Source organism: Capricornis sumatraensis, chromosome 5 (assembly GCF_032405125.1).
Source record: "Capricornis sumatraensis isolate serow.1 chromosome 5, serow.2, whole genome shotgun sequence".
Classification (NCBI taxonomy): Eukaryota; Metazoa; Chordata; class Mammalia; order Artiodactyla; family Bovidae; genus Capricornis; species Capricornis sumatraensis.
In genome coordinates this window covers 57,058,889-57,082,010 of record NC_091073.1, presented here as the reverse complement: position 1 = coordinate 57,082,010, position 23,122 = coordinate 57,058,889, and the positions used below count along the sequence as shown (strand labels likewise).

The 23,122-nt window shown below is 39.1% G+C and overlaps 1 protein-coding gene across 2 annotated transcripts in view; it reads left to right on the top strand.

Moving 5' to 3' along the window:
• Nucleotides 1-23,122, top strand: part of TES (testin LIM domain protein) — a 64,065-nt gene that overhangs the window by 14,860 nt on the left and 26,083 nt on the right. For both annotated transcript variants that reach the window (XM_068972569.1, XM_068972570.1), the window contains exon 2: nt 21,640-21,725. In XM_068972569.1, coding sequence (XP_068828670.1) covers nt 21,640-21,725 — 86 coding nt within the window. The remainder of the gene's footprint in view (nt 1-21,639; nt 21,726-23,122) is intronic.

The window sequence follows — 23,122 nt, the reverse complement described above, 5'->3', positions numbered from 1 at the left end:
TAAGCCTGGTAAAAAATGATGGCAATATTCAAGTTTTGGTATGTACAGTCTTTAAAAAGGCCTCTCAATAAACAGCGATATCTGTGGAATCCACTCTTTGAGCAAGCTGTGGAGTTAGTGACACAAGACCAGATTAGAATTGTTTGTCGTGATCTAAATTCTTTTAGGAGACTCTTACAGATGCCTTTTGGAATCACATTTTAAAAATAACCTTTTATAGCTGATAATTGGGAGTTTCTGAGGCCTGTGTATAAAAGCACATGCATTACAAAGTCTTTCCACTGAGCCACAGCTCAGCCAATCCTAATTAAGAAATCATTTCATCAGCAGCTGTAGCCTGTGACACTTTTATAGCCTGCATTGTCTTTCTCAAAGTAACAGAGTTAGGAGGAGGCTCTTTTTGAACAGAATTCACAGAAGAGAATTGGTGAACAGCTCAGGTGACTGACTTTACTTAAGAGTTTAGAAATAATTTGATAGTAGTCAATTTGAAAAATGTTTATAAGGAACCAGCATAAACTGAACAGATGCAGTGCATTTCTTTTTATAATTTACTTACCTAAAATAAGTGCAATCTTTAAAAAAAAACCTAAATTATTTTGTCTCCAATAATACTGTGAGGATACATTAGGTTTTGAATAAGTATACAGTACTGAAAAGTTAGTTATGAACTGCTGCCTATAAATATACCTAATTTGAATCAAGTAATTGACATTCTGATATCACAAAGAAGTACTATATATTTTTTCCTTTTCATCATCAGAAAAGTTATAAAATAAGGTTTATATCAGTCCTTTTCCAGTTTTATCCTCTGTTCATTAAGGAGGACTATGACATATTATAAAAATTGTGAAATTTTTCTTTTAAATGTATTTCTAGAAATTTCTTGCTAGTCAAACCTGATAGTTTGTATTCTGGTTTGTGACTGTGTTCTAAAACAAGTATGTATGTATGTGTGTACACAAGTGTGTATGTATGTTGAGATGGTTAGAGAATAAGATGAGAGACAAAATCATTCTACTCTGTCTTCTGAAAGACTGTTCCCTGATCTTGACTGAGTGAACAGTTAAACTGAGGGGAATAAAATGAGAGCATTTATAAGGAAAGACAAAGTTTTGTTTTCTCTGCCCATTGGGGTGAATAGAGACTTAAATATTTGAAGTGGAAAAAAAATAAAGGCAAGGGTGGTAGATAAGCACATTTATATCCCCTCCCTTTGTAAAGTCTGTCATTACAGATCACTTAGTCTTAGCTTTTAAAATCAAAACAGAATAGAGGCTGTCAAGATGGCCCCCATTGATCCCACCTCCTAGAATTCAAAGTCCCTTCCCTTGAGTGTGGGCTGGTCCTGGTCAATAGCCGCCAAGGGATGTGACATGGCAGATGTGATGGTACTTCGAAGATTAAAGACTTCAGCTTCCATCTTGGGTACGCTCACTCTCTGTGGTTCGCTTGGCCTGGGAAAAACTTGCTGCCATGTCATAGGTGCCAGTGTGAGACAGCTTAACAGTGGATCTTCCCCAGTTGAGCCTTGAGTGACTACAGCCCTAGTTGACCCCTGATTGCAACCTTGCAAGAGGCTCTGAGCCAGCCCACCTAGATAAGCCACTCCCACCTGCCTGACCCATAGAAAGCTATAAGATGATAAATGTTTGTTATTTTCAGCCCCCAAATTTTGGAGTAATTTGAAGTAATACACAGGTTTTCCACTAGGAATCTAGGAATTTAGTGATTTGAAAAAAAAGAAGAATTATTGCAGTTTTTGCTTCATTATATTACCCCTGGACACTGCATAAATATATGGAATCTTCTATATAATATAGTTAATAATTTTCAGTACTAGTGATAAACTTACTTGTTTTGAATAAAGATCTTTCAACTTTGAGAATTAACTTGTTCATTTGCATTTCATTTGTTCCTTTTAAAACATTTTTTTCCTCTTAAAATATTGTAAGAGACCTATTTTGCATTAGGACCCTGGATATTTCCTTGACTTATACCCCATAATTTTGAGGGTCCTCTTGTATGTGTGAATGATCACCTCAGGGCTTTCTGTGTAGTGCAGGTGGTTTGCAGACACTCAGGTTTCTTATAATCAGTCTCAGGTTTGTCTAGGAAGGAGGAATTCCTGGCTGGTGACAAATAGACAGTCTTTCAGATGAATATCTATTGTTCTACAGAAGTTACAGATGAGGAGTATGACTCATTTAAATTATTACTTATCTTCAGAGTCTCATTTTAGAGGAAAAAATAGTGATTTTGTAGTTAAGCTCAGGATTTGGAATTAGAAAGGTCAAGATTCAAATCAGCTCTGTCGGCTTTTGGCAGATTGCCCACAAGACAAATTACTTAATCTCTCCAAGTCTCAGTGTCTTTATTTGTGAAATAGGAGTAATAACACTTTCCCATCAGTTGTCTTGAAAATTCAATCAGGTGATGTATGTATCGTACTTGGTAAGTATTAATGTCTTAACAAATGGTGCGTGTGCGTACTAAGTCGCTTGAGTTGTGTCTGACTCTTTGTGACCCTATGGACTTGTAGCCCAAGAGGCTCCTCTGTCCATGGGATTCTCCAGGCAAGAATACTGGTGTGGGTTTCCATTTCCTACTCCAGAGGATCTTCTTGACCCAGGACTCGAACCCAGGTTCCTGTACTACAGGCAGGTGTCTTACCAGCTGAGCTACCAGGAAAGCCCCTAACAAACAGTAATTGAGGTATTTTTATTACCAATTCCACCTCCACAACTACCAGTGGTCATTAAGAAAAAGCATAATTAGAATTACTTTAAGGCACCCTAACAAAACTACAATTCATTATTGCTTCCTAGAAAAAAGCAGCAGGATCTACTTCTGGTCTTCATCAAAACTGTTACTATATTTATTGAGGTTGTGTAGATGTTTTAAGTAAGTTACGATTTGATTATATCCCAGATCAAAGTACACAAACTGCCTTGGTTACAGTCCTTGTATCACTTACCTAATACTGGTACTGCCTTAAGGAATGTAGGGAAAGACTGAATGGGAGTTATCTATTTAATTTGTTAAAGTTCCAGGAAGATTGACCCAGTACCTCCAGAAGAGAATTTATTATGAACTATTTAGACTGAAAGATCACTTGTTTTCTTTTCCTTCCTATCACAGTGATGATTTACTACTATGTGTGAACAAAAAAGTGTTAGTTCACTTGTCTCACAGTGGATTTTGTGATATAGTTTCACGAGGGGCTCTGCCTTTGTATTTCATGCACTGAAAAGCTGAAAGGATGTGAAAATGAATTCTAGAATCTGCTATGAAGAGTTTTATTCCCACTTTCTTCTGAATAAGTGGTCCTGACAACTAAATACCCTTACTTGATTATTTTATTCTTGGTATAATATTTTGATCTCAAATTAAAATTGACATTTCTATTTAAAAAGAATTAATATATTACATATTTATCTGAGCCGAAGTCTTTGCATGTTCATGATCTGTGCTTAGGCACTAGTGGTTAAGAAGAGGCATTCTGCAGTGTAGCTGACCTTAGACCTGTCAGCAGTTTTCTGCTTTAGTTTCTTCACCTGGATGAAAATGCACATAATAATTAACAGGTTTCATAGCATTGTTATGAGTATAAAATGAGATGGCCCAAGTGAAAATTTATAGCCATTCCTGACAATATAATTGCTCAATAACTATTTGCCATTGCAGTTATTATCACCACCACCCCTGCCAGAGCCCTTTTAAAATCTTTATTTATTTTTTGTGAAAAGCAATGGGAATTCCTTGGTGCTATATCATAAATGATTTGATTAAATTAAAGCAAGTATTAAATAAGTAGATAACACTTTCTGGCATTTCTACAAATCTCAGGCTCTGCAGCAGGCATCAGGAATTCAAATATAGAAACTCAGTCCAGTGGGGTAAATGAGTATCATAGTATGGAAAAAAAGGACTGAATAATGGAACTTGAACTAAGACCAATGGAATTAGGAAGAACTCTGCTGAGGATGGTTCAAGAAGGATACAGAGTAACTGCTGTTTGAATTGGGTATGTACAGATGGAGGAGAAGAGGAATGAGATCCAGGCAAGGGAAAAGCTCCTCTAGAAGCAGAGCATGGCTGGAGGGGAGGGCTGCGAGGAAGGGAGTTGGAACCAGGGTGGTGCCAAGTTGAAAGGCCTTTCTCCGCCAGGCTAAGACATGTGGAATTCATTGAGCTCACTAAAAGTATCTAACAAGGGTAATATTACGATCACCTTTGGGTTTTATTAAAATAATTTTGGGAGCAGCACTATGACATTACATGAAGGGAGTGATCAGTTTGGAGAGTGTGATCCCAGGTTGATGTGATAGAAATTTGGACATGAACAGGGAAGTGGAGATGAAAGAGCAAAGTGTAGTTTTTAACAAAACTTGGACATTAAAAACATGACTTTGACGAGGATAAAGAGGCCCTCATGCCCAAGTTTGGGTAACTAGATAAGTGTAATGACTTTTTCTTCATTCTTCTTCACATGTATTTCAGAATTAAGTGAGAGATGGGAAGTTTTTGTTCTTATGAGCAAAGCAAAAAATAACAGCAATTTTACTAGAAATGATTAATCATACCTCTTAATCACAATAAGTTTACTTCTTTGTATTCCCACCTAAAAAACTTGACAAACTATATGAAAGTTGAGGGTGCCTCTCTTTGTGTTTAAGTCTGGTTTTCTCTGTAACCTGACCTTTTTTTTTTCTTTTTTTGGTGGTGGGTGGTCACTGAGAATCTTAGTAGATATTGGGAAACAGGCATTGAGCTAAAAAACTAAAACAGTTTAAAATCTTATGTTAGCTATTAATGAAAACATACCAATTTGAAGTTGGGTTGAGGGGAAACTTGAAAGATTATGTCAGGTTTCTAGAAGAGCCATGTGCTGAGAAGAATTATTTATTTAGAAATTTAATTCCTTTGTCCAGAATATTCACTTGTGTGAACAAGATCTAAAATACCTGAGTGTAATATGAATATATGTGTGTATACATATATATATATGTGGATGAATAGATGTGTACAAGTACAGAGAGAGAATATATATGTATTTCATATAATCTACCTTGGTCAGCTTCATTCCAAGATGATTAAAGAATTCTTAGTAACACTTGTGTGTTTAGTAACCACATATGATTTTTTGCTCCAGAGGGAAATTTGGTTATGAAAACAGCATGAATCAGATGATCTCACTATGAATACTGAATAATATCTTCCAGACCTAAATTGTATCCAAATCAAGTCAGACTGTATTAGAAATACCAGATGTTCCCTACTTTCCTTTTTCTTTAAAGTATCTGATATGTAATACCCTTTCCTGGGTCAGAAAGGTCGCCTGAAATACTGCCAAGCTATGTGGTTGCCTGAAATTATAAATATGGAGAAATTGATCCCATTCTCATTTCTCTCTCTGAAATAAGCAGGAGATGAGGGATATTTTAGGCACGGATCACAGTGCTATATGTTCAGTATCTGGATCCTGTAGTTAAGGATATTTAAAAAGTCTTATTTGTCTATGACTGGTATTTCAGGATAAATATTATACAGTCATTTTTATTTTTTCAAAGGACCTAGATAGGTATTCCTAAAGCATGACTGTAGTTTTTCCAAATATAGTCAATCCAAAGGACCTGTTTTCTTGGACACTGAAGAAGAAAAATTAATCTGTCATATCCTTGTATTGATGCTGGCCAGAATATGTTACTAAAATTATATGAAGTAGACAACTTTTGGACTTGTGTGCTTATGAAAAACACGTGTTTTCAGGCACCAAGTGTTGACTCTGCAGGGAATACTACATCCCATTTGCTGCTGAAATAATTTTGTATAACAGAACTGTGTCTTATCCCTCAGAACTTAAATTTTGTGTTTCCTATGTAGTTTTTAAACTACTCTTCCAAGCTGAATTCCAGATGATTCTGACCTGTTAGAGCCAATAATACATTAACTTTCTCAAATAATTATTTTCTATTTAGTATTTAAATGTTAAGCAGGTGATCATGCTGAATAGCAACTGAGATGAAGTTAATCTGAAACACAATTTTCAGCCATAATTTTAGAATTGAAAAGTGTCTTAGAATTGATGTAGTTCAATTCCTTCATTACCTAGATGAAACCTGGAGAAGAAGAGTAACCTCTAAAATCACTGGACTTGGTCATAATTCCTTAGGACCACATAACAGTTTTCCTGACTCTCTTCCAGTGCTCTTTCTACATTTTCACCATTTAGTTGTGTAATTCTTGATCATTAATGCCTGGTATAGTTAATTCTCATCCATATTACATATAAGCACATATATTATAAGCACATATATAAAACACCAATATATATGACCTTCCTGTTCTAAACAGCCAGGCTGCCTTAGGTGAGGAACTAATACTTCCTCTACCATCCCCTCCCACACACCGTAGGTATCATTAAATAACAACTTCCTTGTTCTCATCACTCACCAAAAATTCTCCAGCCCAGAAACCTGGGCAGAATCTAACCTATAAGATCTGGATGTCTAAGAGTAGTGGCCATAACTCTTGAGGAAAGGAGAAGGACCCTGACTGACCAAAGAGCACAGTCTGTGCTGTGGGTAAAGGGGGGCACGAGGTATAGAGAGGAGGATTCTGGTCCTGGACTTAGGGGCTCCTGAACACTAAGGAGGAAGAGAAGTTGGCTGAGCCCTTACATGGGGTATAGAGAGGAGGATTCTGGTCCTGGACTTAGGGGCTCCTGAACACTAAGGAGGAAGAGAAGTTGGCTGAGCCCTTACACGGGATATAGAGAGGATTCTGGTCCTGGACTTAGGGGCTCCTGAACACTAAGGAGGAAGAGGAGTTGGCTGAGCCCTTAGAACAGACGGCATTCCAGACCCGCAAACTGAGACTAAGAAACGTTAGAGACTCCAAGCTCCTGTGACCTCTGCCCAAAAGAGTCTTGGAATAGGTCTTGAGAATGTTCCTGGGGAAGCTCTGGCTCAGAAATTCATTTTACTACAAAGTAGACTTAGAACATTTAACCTCATTTTATATGTTTAACTTGTTAAAGGGAGAATGGCAGATGCCTAAATTGGGGCAGGAACAAAAGCAGAAGGAAGTTACCTCATACCAGTAGAGATATGTCTGCTGGGGTGCAATTTTATCACCTAAATTGGGTTGAACAGGATTAGAGAACACATTGTACTCTGGATTATTACTTAATCTGAAAGTAGGCTATCTATAAAACACTGTTTTCCACAGATCTTTGTTGTTTGAGTATGATACAGAGTTTGTGCTTTTGTATCCTAACAGAGTTTGATAAAGAGGGTGAGATTATGGAAGAAGTTCCCATCCCAGTAAGTGGCATAAGTTAGAGATCTTCAGTGCTGGGTGTTAAGGAGGTTGAGTTCATAGCTTCATTTATATCTATAAAATTTCTCTTAATGAAATTACTCTAAAGAAAGTAAGTTTATTGTCAGTCTGAAACTCTGATCACTTTAGCTGCTAAAATGGTTTTGAAACCTAGGTGCTTTTTTTCTCTTGTGTGTTGTTTTTTAATTAGAAACATTGGGTTGTAACAGGAGAGTTTGTGTATCATATTGCTGTGACCTCATTCCTCTCTCTTTCATTTACTTGTCTCTTTGTGATATTTTGAGAGTCTCCTCACTCCTTATGGACCCCAGGGGAAGAGGAATGTGTGTGTGTTTGGGAAGGTGGGAAGGGACACATTCTTCAGGTGGACACAAACCCAAACTGCAGGAAAGAAGATGAAGTTGCTCTTCCAGGCAGGCCAGCAGGAGTAGAATAACACTGGAACAGTGCTTTCTGAGCTTTCCAGGGCAGACTGCAGAACTGTTTTCTAATTACTGCTTCTCTCAGAGTTAGGTCTCCTAGTCTCCCTAAGGGTCTTCCTGAGGTTTGGCCAGCAGAACTTAAGAGGGGCTCTTGCTTCCCCGTTCCCCATCCTACCCTGTACCTGCATGCCTTTTCTCTAGGACTGTCCTCCATAGAGTCTCATCTTCTCTCTGGGGATGTCTTCTTTTTTAAACCTGGTAACCTAAGACATGGTGCCAGATGCTTCAGGAGATTTATTTGTTCCTCAGGAAAAGTAAAGAAAAATGATAGCCCCACATGGCCACTACAAGGCTGGCCCTATCTCTTCTCATGTTCTCTAAGAGTTCCTCGACTCTAACCATCCTTCTGTCACTGGCTTCAAATACGGTGTCCCTTCTGCCTTGAATGTACTTCCTCCTTCTCTTTACTGAGTTAGATGTTCATCATTTCCAGCTTATTTCATGTACCACTTGTTCAAAAGATTTTTCCCATCTTCCCTGCCTGATTCATGGTGTCTCTTTATATAGGGTTCAAAGTCATCTCCATTGAGAGGCAAAGCAGGAGGCTTGGGGCTTGTAGTCCTTTTCCTTGAAGCAGAAATGAGCCAGGGAATCTCATTGGAAACTGGACACCCTACAGAGTCTGCCCCAGCAGCACAGTAGAGCACAAGTCAGACACTGGGTTTTAGGTTAGTTTGCTATTGACTGGCCGTGTAACCAGCAGCAAATCATCTCCTCTAAATTTTGGTTTCCTGATTTCTTATATCAGGAGGATGTCTAGGCTTGTCCAGCACGAAGAATATGTAGGGCACTTTAAAAGAGTAGATGTTCGTGGAACACCACCAGTTCTAATAGCTCTCATGAATAAACGGATAACAATTTTAAGAATATTAAAACGCAGGTAGGAAAGAAACGAATTGCCCCTTTCCAAGGCTGACATCCTCAAGAAAAAGAAATGCAAAAAGGCAAAATGGTTGTCTGACGAGGCCTTACAAATAGCTGAGAAAAGAAGAGAAGCTAAAGGCAAAGGAGAAAAGGAAAGATATGCCCATTTCAGTGCAGAGTTCCAAAGAATAGCAAGGAGAGATAAGAAAGCCTTCCTTAGCAATCAGTGCAAAGAAATAGAGGAAAACAATAGAATGGGAAAGTATAGAGATCTATCTCTTCAAGAAAATTAGAGATACCAAGGGAACATTTCATGTAAAGATGAGCACAATAAAGGACAGAAATGGTATGGACCTAACAGAGCAGAAGCTATTAAGAAGTGGCAAGAATACACAGAAGAATTATACAAAAAAGATCTTCATGACCCAGAAACCACGATGGTGCAATCGTTCACCTAGAGCCAGATATTCTGGAATGCAAAGTCAAGTGGGCCTTAGAAAGCATCACTATGAACAAAATTACAGGAGGTGATGGAATTCCAGGTGAGCTGTTTCAAATCCTTAAAGATGATTCTGTGAAAGTGCTGCACTCAATATGCCAGCAAATTTGGAAAACTCAGCAGTGGCCGCAGTACTGCAAAAGGTCAGTTTTCATTCCAGTCCCAAAGAAAGGCAATGCCAAAGAATGTTCAAACTACCACACAGTTGCACTCATCTCACATGCTAGCAAAGTAATGCTCAAAATTCTCCAAGCCAGGCTTCAGCAGTGCGTGAACCATGAGCTCCCAGATGTTCAGCTGGATTTAGAAAAGGCAGAGGAACCAGAGATCAAATTGCAAACTTCCATTGGATCATCAAAAAAGCGAAAGCATTCCAGAAAAACATCTACTTCTGCTTCATTGACTATGCCAAAGTCTTTGACGGTGTGGATCACCACAACCTGTGGAAAATTCGTCAAGAGATGGAAATACCAGACCACCTTACCTGCCTCCTGATAAATCTGTATGCAAGTCAAGAAGCAACAGTTAGAACTGGACATGGAACAAGAGACAGGTTTCAAATTGGAAAAGGAGTCTGTCAAGGCTGTATATTGTCACCCTGCTTATTTAACTTATATGCAGAGTACATCATGAGAAATGCTGGACTGGATGACGCTCAAGCTGGAATCAAGACTGCCGGGAGAAATACCAATACCCTCAGATACACAGATGACACAACCCTTATGACAGAAAGCAAAGAAGAACTAAAGAGCCTCTTGATGAAGGTGAAAAAGGACAGTGAAAAACTTGGCTTAAAACTCAACATTCAGTAACAAAGATCATGGCATCCGGTCCCATCACTTCATGGCAAACAGATGGGGAAACACTGGAAACCGTGACAGACTTTATTTTGGGGGTCTCCAAAATCACTGCAGATGGTGACTGCAGCCACGAAATTAAAGGACACTTGCTCCTTGGAAGAAAAACTGTGACCAACCTAGACAGCATATTAAAAAGCAGAGACATTACTTGACCAACACAGGTCCTTCTAGTCAAAGCTTTGGTTTTTCCACTAGTTATGTACGGATGTGTGAGTTGGACTGTAAAGAAAGCTGAACACTGAAGAATTGATGCTTTTGAACTGTGGTGTTGGAGAAGACTCTTGAGAGTCCCTTGGACTGCAAGGAAATACAACCAGGCTATCCTAAAGGAAATCAATCTGAATGTTCATTGGAAGGACTGATGCTGAAGCTGAAACTCCAATATTTTGTCCACCTGATGCAAAGAACTGGCTCATTTGAAAAGACCCTGATGGTGGGAAAGATTGAAGGCGGGAGGAGAAGGGGACAGCAGAGGATGAGATGATTGGATGGCATCACCGACGCGATGGACATGAGTTTGAGTAGACTCCAGGAATTGGTGATGGACAAGGAAGCCTGGCGTGCTGCAGTCCATGGGATCGCAAAGAGTGGGACATGACTGAGCAACTGAACTGAACTGATGCCTTCAAGGCACTTGCAATCTAATGTCCTTTCCAGACTGGCACTGAATTCTTCTAGCATCCAAATATCAGCCACGTTTATTCAAAAAACTACGTAAAGTATCAAGCCCTGTGAGACACTTAGGAGAAACCCTCCTATATGGTCAATACTCTGAAATTTACAATCAACAAATTATACAAGTACATAAACATAAGCATACCTGTTACATGCTGGTTAATACTGCAGGGAAAGTAAGTGCTGCAGAAGTTTTTCCAGGAATTCACAGGAGGGGTATAGTAGTTAGTCATGGTGCAGTGAGTAAAGGTAAAATTTTAAATGGTAATTGTAATTTCCAAACTTAAATTACTTGAGTAATTTTAAATATCTGGAACTGTGAAAAGGAGCTGGACAGGACTGAGCGACTGAACTGACTGAAGGCTGACTTTGTAAATCAGCAATGAGCTACACTGAGTTCTTAGTATAAAACCTCTGCTAACTGATTGAGCTTCTAGTTATATTAGCTGAGCTTCCAAGTTTCATTCAGAAATACAGAATGAGGTGGTATTGGTCTAGTATGTTTCTGGTATTTTAGGGCCAGTATTGCTCAAACCAGATGATTCAGATTTGAAGGCAGGCAAGAATTTGTTTAGGTGGCCATTTAACTTAGAGGCAGAATCATACTTAGTTCTCCGTATTATATAAGCCAATAAACCTTTGTTTCAGGATTTTATACACACTCACAAACATAGAAGTTTGTATGTGTGTGCATGTTCTCTTTCAGGAGATAAAATGTATTTCTTTTTTTTTTAATTTATTTAATTGGAGGCTAATTACTTTGCAATATTGTATTGGTTTTGCCATACATTGACATGAATCTGCCACAGGTGTACAGGTGTTCCCCATCCTGAACCTCCCTCCCACCTCCCTCCCCATCCCATCCCTCTGGGTCATCCCAGTGCACCAGCCCCGAGCACCATCTCATGCATCAAACCTGGACTGTCGCTTAGTTTCACATATGATAATATACATGTTTCAATGCCATTCTCCCAAATCATCCCACCCTCGCCCTCTCCCACAGAGTCCAAAAGACTGATGTATACATCTGTGTCTCTTTTGCTGTCTCGCATACAGAGGTATCATTACTATCTTTCTAAATTCCACATATATGCATTATTATACTGTATTGTTTTTCTTTCTGGCTTACTTCATTCTGTATAATAGGATCCAGTTTCATCCACCTCATTAGAACTGATTCAAATGTATTCTTTTTAATGGCTGAGTAATACTCCATTGTGTATATGTACCACAGCTTTCTTATCCATTCGTCTGCTGATGGACATCTAGGTTGCTTCCATGTCCTGGCTATTATAAACAGTGCACATGTTTATTATATACACGTGTCTCTTTCAATTCTGGTTTTCTAGGTGTGTATGCCCAGCAGTGGGATTGCTAGGTCATATGGCAGTTCTATTTCCAGTTTTTTAAGGAATCTCCACACTATTCTCCATAGTGGCTGTACTAGTTTGCATTCCCACCAACAGTGAAAGAGGGTACCCTTTTCTCCACACCCTCTCCAGCATTTATTGCTTGTAGACTTTTGGATAGCAGCCATTCTGACTGGTGTGAAATGGTATCTCTTTGTGGTCTTGATTTGCATTTCTCTGATAATGAGTGATGTTGAGCATCTTTTCATGTGTTTGTTAGCCATCTATATGTCGTCTTTGGAGAAATGTCTGTTTATTTCTTTGGCCCATTTTTTGATTGGGTCATTTATTTATCTGGAATTGAGCTGCAGGAGTTGCTTGTATATTTTTGAGATTAATTCTTTGTCAGTGGCTTCATTTGCTATTATTTTCTCCATTTTGAAGGCTGTCTTTTCACCTTGCTTATAGTTTCCTTTGTTGTGCAGAAGCTTTTAATTTTAACTAGATCCCATTTGTTTATATTTGCTTTTATTTCCAGGTTTCTGGGAGGTGGATCTTAGAGGATCCTGCTGTGATTTATGTCAGAGAAGGCTTTGCCTATGTTCTCCTCTAGGAGTTTTATAGTTTCTGGTCTTACATTTAGATCTTTAATCCATTTTGAGTTTATTTTTGTGTATGGTGTTAGAAAGTGATCTAGTTTCATTCTTTTACAAGTGGTTGACCAGTTTTCCCAGCACCACTTGTTAAAGAGATTGTCTTTAATCCATTGTATATTCTTGCCGCCTTTGTCGAAGATAAGGTATCCATAGGTGTGTAGATTTATCTCTGGGCTTTCTATTTTGTTCCATTGATCTATATTTCTGTCTTTGTGCCAGTACCATATTGTCTTGATGACTGTGGCTTTGTAGTAGAGCCTGAAGTCAGGCAGGTTGATTCCTCCGGTTCCATTCTTCTTTCTCAAGATTGCTTTGGCTATTCGAGGTTTTTTGTATTTCCATACAAATTGTGAAATTATTTCTTCTAGCTCTGTTAAAAATACCATTGGTAGCTTGATAGGGATTGCATTGAATCTATAGATTGCTTTGGGTAGAATACTTATTTTCACTATATTGATTCTTCCGATCCATGAACATGGTATATTTCTCCATCTATTAGTGTCCTCTTTGATTTCTTTCACCAGTGTTTTGTAGTTTTCTATATATAGGTTTTTTGTTTCTTTAGGTAGGTATATTCCTAAGTATTTTATTCTTTTCATTGCAGTGGTGAATGGAATTGTGTCCTTAATTTCTCTATTTTCTCATTATTAGTGTATAGGAATGCATTTCTGTCTGTTAATTTTATATCCTGCAACTTTACTATATTCATTGATTAGCTCTAGTAATTTTCTGATGGAGTCTTTAGGGTTTTCTATGTAGAGGATCATGTCATCTGCAAACAGTGAGAGTTTTACTTGTTCTTTTCCAATGTGGATTCCTTTTATTTCTTTTTCTGCTCTGACTGCTGTGGCCAAAACTTCCAAAACTATGTTGAATAGTAGTGGTGAGAGTGGGCACCCTTGTCTTATTCCTGACTTGAGGGAAAATGCTTTCAATTTTTTACCATTGAGGATAATGTTTGCTGTGGGTTTGTCATATATAGCTTTTATTATATTGAGGTATGTTGCTTCTATTCCTGCTTTCTGGAGAGTTTTTATCATAAATGGATGTTGAATTTTGTCAGAGGCTTTCTCTGCATCCATTGAGATAATCATATGGCTTTTATTTTTCAATTTGTTAATGTGGTGTATTACATTGATTTTCAGATATTGAAGAATCCTTGCATCCCTGGAATAAAGCCCACTTGGTCATCTTTTTAATGTGTTGTTGGATTCTGTTTGCTAGAATTTTGTTAAGGATTTTTGCATCTATGTTCATCAGTGATATTGGCCTGTAGTTTTCTTTTTTTGTGGCATCTTTGTCAGATTTTGGTATTAGGGTGATTGTGGCCTCATAGAATGAGTTTGGAAGTTTACCTTCCTCTGCAATTTTCTGGAAGTTTGGGTAGGATAGGTGTTAGCTCTTCTCTAAATTTTTGGTAGAATTCAGCTGGGAAGCCATCTATTCCTGGGCTTTTGTTTCCTGGAAGATTTCTGATTACAGTTTCAATTTCCATGCTTAGGATGGGTCTGTTAAGGTTTTCTATTTCGTCCTGGTTCAGTTTTGGAAAGTTGTGCTTTTCTAAGAATTTGTCCATTTCTTCCAAGTTGTCCATTTTATTGGCATATAGTTGCTGATAGTAGTCTCTTATGATCCTTTGTATTTCTGTGTTGTCTGTTGTGATCTCTCCATTTTCATTTCTAATTTTATTGATTTGATTTTATCTTCTCAAAGAACCAGCTTTTGGCTTTGTTGATTTTTGCTATGTTCTCTTTTGTTTCTTTTGCATTTATTTCTGCCCTAATTTTTAAGATTTCTTTCCTTCTACTAACCCTGGGGTTCTTCATTTCTTCCTTCTCTAGTTGCTTTAGGTGTAGAGTTAGGTTATTTGACTTTTTTCTTGTTTCTTGAGGTAAGCCTGTATTGCTATGAACCTTCCCATTAACACTGCTTTTACAGTGTCCCACAGGTTTTGGGTTGTTGTGTTTTCATTTTCATTCATTTCTATGCATATTTTGATTTCTTTTTTGATTTCTTCTATGATTTGTTGGTTATTCAGCAGCATGTTGTTCAGCCTCCATATGTTGGAATTTTTAATAGTTTTTCTCCTGTAATTGAGATCTAATCTTACTGCATTGTGGTCAGAAAAGATGTTTGGAATAATTTCAATTGTTTTGAATTTACCAAGGCTAGATTTATGGCCCAGGATGTGATCTATCCTGGAGAAGGTACCGTGTGCACCTGAGAAAAAGGTGAAATTCATATAATTGTTACATCTTCTTATTGGATTGATCCTTTGATCATTATGTAGTGTCCGTCTGTGTCTCTTTTCACAGCCTTTGTTTTAAAGTCTATTCTATCTGATATGAGTATTGCTACTCCTGCTTTCTTTTGGTCTCTGTTTGAGTGGAATATCTTTTTCCAGCCCTTCACTTTCAGTCTGTATGTGTCCCTTGTTTCGAGGTGGGTCTCTTGTAGACAGCATATATAGGTGTCTTGGTTTTATATCCATTCAGCCAGTCTTTGTCTTTTGGTTGGGGCATTCAACCCATTTACATTTAAGGTAATTATTGATATGTATGATCCCATTGCCATTTACTTTATTGTTTTGGGTTCGAGTTTATATACCCTTTCTGTGTTTCCTGTCTAGAGAAGATCCTTTAGCATTTGTTGGAGAGCTGGTTTGGTGGTGCTTAATTTTTTCAGCTTTTGCTTGTCTGCAAAGCTTTTGATTTCTCCTTCATATTTGAATGAGATCCTTGCTGGGTACAGTAATCTGGGCTGTAGGTTTTCTTTCATCACTTTATGTATGTCCTGCCATTCCCTCCTGGCCTGAAGAGTTTCTGTTGAAAGATCAGCTGTTATCCTTATGGGAATCCCCTTGTGTGTTATTTGTTGTTTTTCCCTTGCTGTTTTTAATATTTGTTCTTTGTGTTTGATCTTTGTTAATTTGATTAATATGTGTCTTGAGGTGTTTCACCTTGGGTTTATCCTGTTTGGGACTCTCTGGGTTTCTTGGACTTGGGTGATTATTTCCTTCCCCATTTTAGGGAAGTTTTCAACTATTATCTCCTCAAGTATTTTCTCATGGTCTTTCTCTTTGTCTTCTTCTTCTGGGACTCCTATGATTTGAATGTTGGTGCATTTAACATTGTCCCAGAGGTCTCTGAGATTGTCCTCATTTCTTTTAATTTTTTTTTCTTTTTTCCTCTCTGTTCCATTCTATCTTCTACCTCACTTATCCTATCTTCTGCCTCCGTTATTCTACTGTTGGTTCCCTCCAGAGTGTTTTTGATCTCATTTATTTCATTATTCATTATATATTGACTCTCTTTTATTTCTTCTAGGTCCTTGTTAAACCTTTCTTGGATCTTCTCAATCCTTGTCTCCAGGCTATTTATCTGTATTTCCATTTTGTTTTCAAGATTTTGGATCATTTTCGCTATCATTATTCAGAATTCTTTATCAGGTAGATTCCCTATCTCTTCCTCTTTTGTTTGGTTTGGTGGGCATTTATCCTGTTCCTTTACCTGCTGGGTATTTCTCTGCCTTTTCATCTTGTTTATATTGCTGTGTTTGGGGTGACCTTTCCATATTCTGGCAGTTTGTGAAGTTCTCTTTATTGTGGAGTTTCCTTGCTGTGGGTGGGGTTGGACGGGTGGCTTGTCAAGGTTTTCTGTTTAGGGAACCTTGTGTCTGTGTTCTGGTTGGTGGAGCTGGATTTCTTCTCTCTGGAGTGCAATGAAGTGTCTAGTAATGTGTTATGAGATGTCAGTGGTTTTGGAGTAACTTTGGGCAGCCTGTATATTGAAGCTCAGGGCTGTGTTCCTGTGTTGCTGGAGAATTTGCATGGTATGTCTTGCTCTGAACTTGTTGGCCCTTGGGTGGTGCTTGGTTTCAGTGTAGGTATGGAGACATTTGATGAGCTCCTATTGATTAATGTTCCCTGGAGTCAGGAGTTCTCTGGTGTTCTCAGGATTTGGACTTGAGCCTCCTGCCTCTGGTTTTCAGTCTTATTCTTACTGTAGCCTCAAGACTTGTCCATCTATACAGCACCAGTGATAAAACATCTAGGTTAAAGATGAAAGGTTTCTCCACAGTGAGGAACACCCAGAAAGGTTCACAGAGTTACATGAAGAAGAGAAGAGGGAGGAGGGAGATAGAGGTGACCAGGAGGAGAAGAGGGGGAACCAAAAGAGGAGAGAGAAAGCTAGCCAGTAATCACTTCCTTATGTGTGCTCCACAGTCTGGACCGCTCAGAGATGTTCATGGAGTTACACACAGAAGAGAAGAGGGAGGAAGGAGACAGAGGTGGCCAAGAGGATAAAGAGGGGAATCAAAAGGAGAGAGACAGATCCAGCCAGTAATCAGTCCCCTAAGTGTTCTCCACCGTCTGGAACACACAAAGAGATTCACAGAGTTGGGTAGAGAAGAAAAATGGAGGGGCAGATAGAGGCGACCTGGTGGAGAAAAAGGAGAGTCAAAAGGGGGAGAGAGCAGTCAGGCCAGTGATCTTGCTCCCTAAGGTACAAAGTTGATAACAAATACTAAAAAGCAAAAATTAAAAATCTATTGTAGAAGTTGGATTCTCAAAAATACAATATTAAAGAAAAAACAAAGTCACAAAAATTATAAAATATATATATATGAAGTTTGCTTTAAAAATTAGAGTCTTTTTTTTTGCAAAGTAATAGTAGGTAATGAAAAGTAAAGGAATAACAGAGAACTTAAAAAAATTTTTTAATTAAGAAATGATAATAGTAAAAATATATCTTGGACTTTCTCTGGTATTGTGGACATTGTGGGGTCAGTTCATTCTCCCATAGTTCCTTGAACCGGCTTATACCTCTCAAGATCTATAGGCCCCTTCCTGTGTAGTCGGTGCTAACTACAGGGTTTTATTCTATTGCACCTGTCTCTTCCAAGGCGGTTCCCTCTGTTTGTTTTAGCTTCTTCTGTTTGCTGGTCTCTTCAGTGTCTAATTTCCACCCTGACACAAGGGGGCGGTGGTGGGCACTTTTTTAGGCTCACTTGTTCAGTCGTGCTGTGGGGAGGGAGGAACGCTGCAAACAAATAACACTGGTGTGTGCTCGCAGTGTCTTAGCCACACTGGGTTTGCCCCCGCTCACAGCCTTATGGAAGAAAGTGAAGAGGAACTAAAAAGCCTCTTGATGAAAGTGAAAGAGGAGAGTGAAAAAGTTGGCTTAAAGCTCAACATTCAGAAAACTAAGATCATGGCATCTGGTCCCATCACTTCATGGCAAATAGATGGGGAAACAGTTGAAACAGTGTCAGACTTTATTTTTTTGGCTTCCAAAATCACTGCAGATGGTGATTGCAGCCATGAAATTAAAAGACGCTTACTCCTTGGAAGGAAAGTTATGACCAACCTAGATAACATATTGAAAAGCAGAAACAATACTTTGCCAACAAAGGTCTGTCTAGTCAATGCTATGGTTTTTCCAGTGGTCATGTATGGATGTGAGAGTTGGACTGTGAAGAAAGCTGAGTGCCGAAGAATTGATGCTTTTGAACTGTGGTGTTGGAGAAGACTCTTGAGAGTCCCTTGGACTGCAAGGAGATCCAACCAGTCCATTCTAAAGGAAATCAGCCCTGGGTATTCTTTGGAAGGAATGATGCTAAAGCTGAAACTCCAGTACTTTGGCCACCTCATGCAAAGAGTTGGCTCATTGGAAAAGACTCTGATGCTGGGAGGGATTTGGGAGCAGGAGGAAAAGGGGATGACAGAGGATGAGATGGCTCGATGGCATCACTGACTCAATGGACGTGAGTCTGAGTGAACTCTGGGAGTTGGTGATGGACAGGGAGGCCTGGCATGCTGAGATTCATGGGGTCGCAAAGAGTCGGACACGACTGAGCGACTGAATTGAACTGAACTGAATGGTGCGTGTGCTTTCCCTGTCTACACTGCTTAGGCTCTAGGTTGCTCTGCCGGGAACTGTCTGAGGCCAGCCCTGGGTTGCATGCACTTCCCAGGTCTTAGCCGCTCAGGTTCAGGTACTCGGATACTCCACAGAGGCGCAGAGTCGGTTGGGCCTGTGTTTTGTGCCCTTCCCAGGTCTGAGCAACTCAAGTGACCAGGTGCTTGGCGAGAATGGTCGCTGCGACTTATGGCCTCCCCCCATCCCTGCCGCTCGGTTTTCTGGGTGTACAACGGAGCACCTTCTCAGGTGTGCCGTGTGTCTCTTCTGGGGATCTGATCTCTGGCTGCAACCCTCCCGGCAGATGTTGACCATCCAGAATCCCAAGAAGTCTTGGTTAGCAACGAAGCCTGCTTGCAGTTTGGTAGATGATGCCTCTCTGGGGCCGCGATTGCCCCCTTCCAGCTCTGGCTGCCCTCGCCTGCCTCTCTGGCAGGGGATGGTCCAGTCCGCAGCCGGCTAGCTCTGCTCAGTCCTTTGTTCTGTGAGCGGGCCTGGCGATGTCTTAGGTTAGGGCTTTTCTTGGGATAGCTATCCCACAGACTTGTTTGCTATCTCAAGTTAGGTCCCTCAGATTGCCCTCGGGACATTCAGGCCTGGTCCTTACTGTAAGCAATGCAGCCCACACCTCCCTGCCCAGCCCCCACTTGCTAGTGGCGGATGTGGGCATCTGCGAGCATCTGCGAGCATCTGCGAGCATCTGCGGGTGTCTGAGGCTGCTTCTCCACTGGGAGTTACCGTTGGGCACGTAATCTGTGGGTTTTAATTATTTACTTATGTTTTTCCCCGTTATGTTGCCCTCTGAGGTTCCAAGGCTCGCCACAGACTCGCCAGTGAGAGTGTTTCCTGGTGTTTGAAAACTTCTCTCTTTTTTAAGACTCCCTTCCCCAGACAGATCTCTGTCCCTACCTCTTTTGTCTCTCTTTTTATCTTTTATATTTTTTCCTACATCTTTTCGAAGACAATGGGCTGCTTTTCTGGGTGCCTGATGTCCTCTGCCGGCATTCAGAAGTTGTTTTGTGGAATTTACTCAGCATTCAAATGTTTTCTCGATGAATTTGTGGGGGAGAAAGTGGTCTCCCCATCCTATTCCTCCGCCATCTTAGGACCGCCTCAAAATGTATTTCTTACTGTGAGTTTAGAAGCAGCTGATTTAAGCTGAGCTATGTGATTAAGCCTTAATAATATAATCTTAATTTTCATCTGAGATTCAGTTTAGCGGGGGATACATGGAACATAGTATGAGGCAAATCCATATACCAGACAGACTCAGGATCATTACCTCTCCTGTAATGGAAAACGAGGAAGGGCTGGAAAAATAATTGACCTTTTTAGATTTGCTATTCATTTTACTATGGGTATTGTAGTGGAGAGAAAAACTCTTTAATTATGTTCATCGCAGAAGACCAGTAAACTAAAATAGCTAGAATCTGTCTTTTGGTAACCCATTTTATTTCTGTACTGTGAACTATAATGATAAGTAACAAGAAAATAATTTGATTCTTTCAAAAAAAAAAAAAAACAAAGTGGCTAGTGTTAAAGTATACAATTTAGAGAATTTTTAATCTTTTGAAAATGGTAATGGAGATATGGCAAAGGTAATAAACTGTAGTTAATGCTGGACAGGTTTTTATCACGTTTAGCAAATATTCTTGAAATGGTCTAACTTTAAAAATCGTAGGTTCTCCTAAGCAGCTGGGTAGACCAGCTGGTTTTGAATATGCCCTTAGTTATGTAAAGGATGTGGTAAAATTCTTAAGAAAAAAGGAAGGGCTTCATTTAAACTTCATGGGCTGATCAAGCTGATCTTTCATGGAACAAGTTACAATGTGTTTTGTTTTAAATTTTTTAATCGAAGGATAGTTGCTTTACAGAATTTCGTGGTTTTGATTGCAGTGACAAACACAACTTGATAAAGCTACAAAAGGGAGCCATTGAAAAAGTCTCTTGTCTGACTTGTAACACTCACTCCAGACACTAAACAGTAACAAATCTGTCTGCAGTCAGTGATATGAATAATGGAAGCACTGGTGATTTGTTGATGTGCTGAAGCAAAGCTAGTTGATCTTTTTCACTCTAATACCAATAGTTGGGTTACAGAGCTTACATTGCCTTCTGGTGTCCTTCCCTCATCTGCACCCCTCCTCTTTTGCTTATTAAGTCATGTCTCAGCAGTTCCTGAGAATTACTGTTAATATGGTAGAAGGAAAAAAAATGGTTTGCTATATAAGGGCAGTAGTGCAATCCCTGCACCCCTATCTAGGGCATAAGAGCACAGACCTTGAAATCAGACTTGGAGTCAGATCTCTTGTACACCATTTATTAACACGTTGATCTTAAGTAAGCTCTGTGGCCTCTCAGAGTTTCAGTTGTCATCTCTTAAGATGGAGAATAGAATTGCCTACTTTATAAGTATTTTATGAGGTTCTGTAAAATTTCAGTGAGATAAGTGCTCATCTCTATCCCTGTCATTCAGTATGTTTGTCATTGCTATTATTATTATATTTATCAAAAATAAAATAATATCAAATCAATTTTAATTAAATAATTAAAACAGTATTTCCCCAAATCGTTTGCATATTCCTTGTTTGCCAAAAAATATGTCATTTGGGGCCAGGCTTGCTTTCCAAGCTCTGGCTCCTCTGACTGTTCCCTGTACCTATTATATACAGGGCATGTAGTGGCCAAAAAGATAAATTCATGACTTTTTGTGACTTTTGCAATCTGTTTAGTCTTCTATATAGTTGTATTCTAATGCTTTTTTATTCATGAAAAAAGCAATAAGAATACAGGGTATGTTGTGTATGCACTTGGAATCGCCATAGAGCATACCTGGGTGTCATCACTGACTAAACAATGTGATACTCATGAAAGATCTGTTTGAAAGTTATATCAAGAGGAGTAGTAAATTGAATTAAAGTTGTGGTCTATTGATTTTTTAAAGATTTTTTAAAAACATAATAAATCCATGTTGTTTTCTCTTTAACAGATGGGTCTAGGTCATGAGCAAGGATTTGGAGCCCCTTGTTTAAAATGCAAAGAAAAATGTGAGGGATTCGAACTGCACTTCTGGAGGTAATGTTTTGAAAACTAAAGCCACATTAGTAATTTCTGCTTTTTGGCACTGCTTCCTCAGACAGTGGAGACTGCTTACAAGTTATCCAGCATGGTTGATAAGTTGTGATCTAGTATATTCTTTTCTAAGAAATAAGAAATGAAGCTATTCTGACTTGTTATCATTATTTGAGCTTATTGAGCTATAGTGACTGTATTTATTTGCTTGATTTATTTGCTGGTTTTCAGTTTTCCTGTGAGACTAAAATATTGAATATGTCTCTTCTGTGAGTGGCAAATAAGTGTATGGTAATCCTGAAGGACTATTTATTAGTTGTTATTCTTTTACTAAGAATGGACAACTATATTCTTTTATTAAAATGGACAATTATGCACATCTCATCGGTATATTTGTGATTAAACAATAAATACAATGAATTGAGCATTCATGTCCTAGTTGTCAGGAAATGGACTTGAATCTAGATTTTTTTTTCCCAAAAATTTTCAGCTGTTAATTTACTACTGAAAACCTTTGAAAAGCTTGAGTTAAAAAAAATGATAATCCTTTGCCATTGTCTTGATTTGAATCAAGTGCCTACCTGTGGAAGACAAATGTTAGTGGATCAAAAATGTGAATTTTTTATAGCTCTTATTTGCATGTTTTTTTTAAATTGTTATTCTATGTCATATAAACCTAAAATTGGTATTTTAAATCCATTCTTTTAAAGAACATAAATGTCGTTCATCAGTGGCTGCCAAGACCATAATGATAGTTTATAAGCGTTCAAAGTTCAGTTCAGTTCTGTTCATTTCAGTCGCTCAGTCGTGTCCGAGTCTTTGCGACCCCATGAATTGCAGCACGCCAGGCCTCCCTGTCCATCACCAACTCCCGGAGTTCACTCAGATTCGCATCCATCGAGTCAGTGATGCCATCCAGTCATCTCATCCTCAGTCGTCCCCTTCTCCTCCTGCCCTCAATCCCTCCCAGCATCAAAGTCTTTTCCAGTGAGTCAACTCTTCGCATGAGGTGGCCAAAGTACTGGAGTTTCAGCTTTAGCATCATTCCTTCCTAAGAGATGCCAGGGTTGATCTCCTTCAGAATGGACTGGTTGGATCTCCTTGCAGTCCAAGGGACTCTCAAGAGTCTTCTCCAACACCACAGTTCTAAAGCATCAATTCTTCGGCACTCAGCTTTCTTCACAGTCCAAACCTCACATCCATACATGACTAATGGAAAAACTATAGCCTTGACTGCTGCTGCTAAGTCACTTCAGTCGTGTCCGACTCTGTACGACCCCATAGACGGCAGCACACGAGGCTCCGCCGTCCCTGGGATTCTCTAGGCAAGAACACTGGAGTGGGTTGCCATTTCCTTCTCCAGTGCTTGAAAGTGAAAAGTGAAAGTGAAGTCGCTCAGT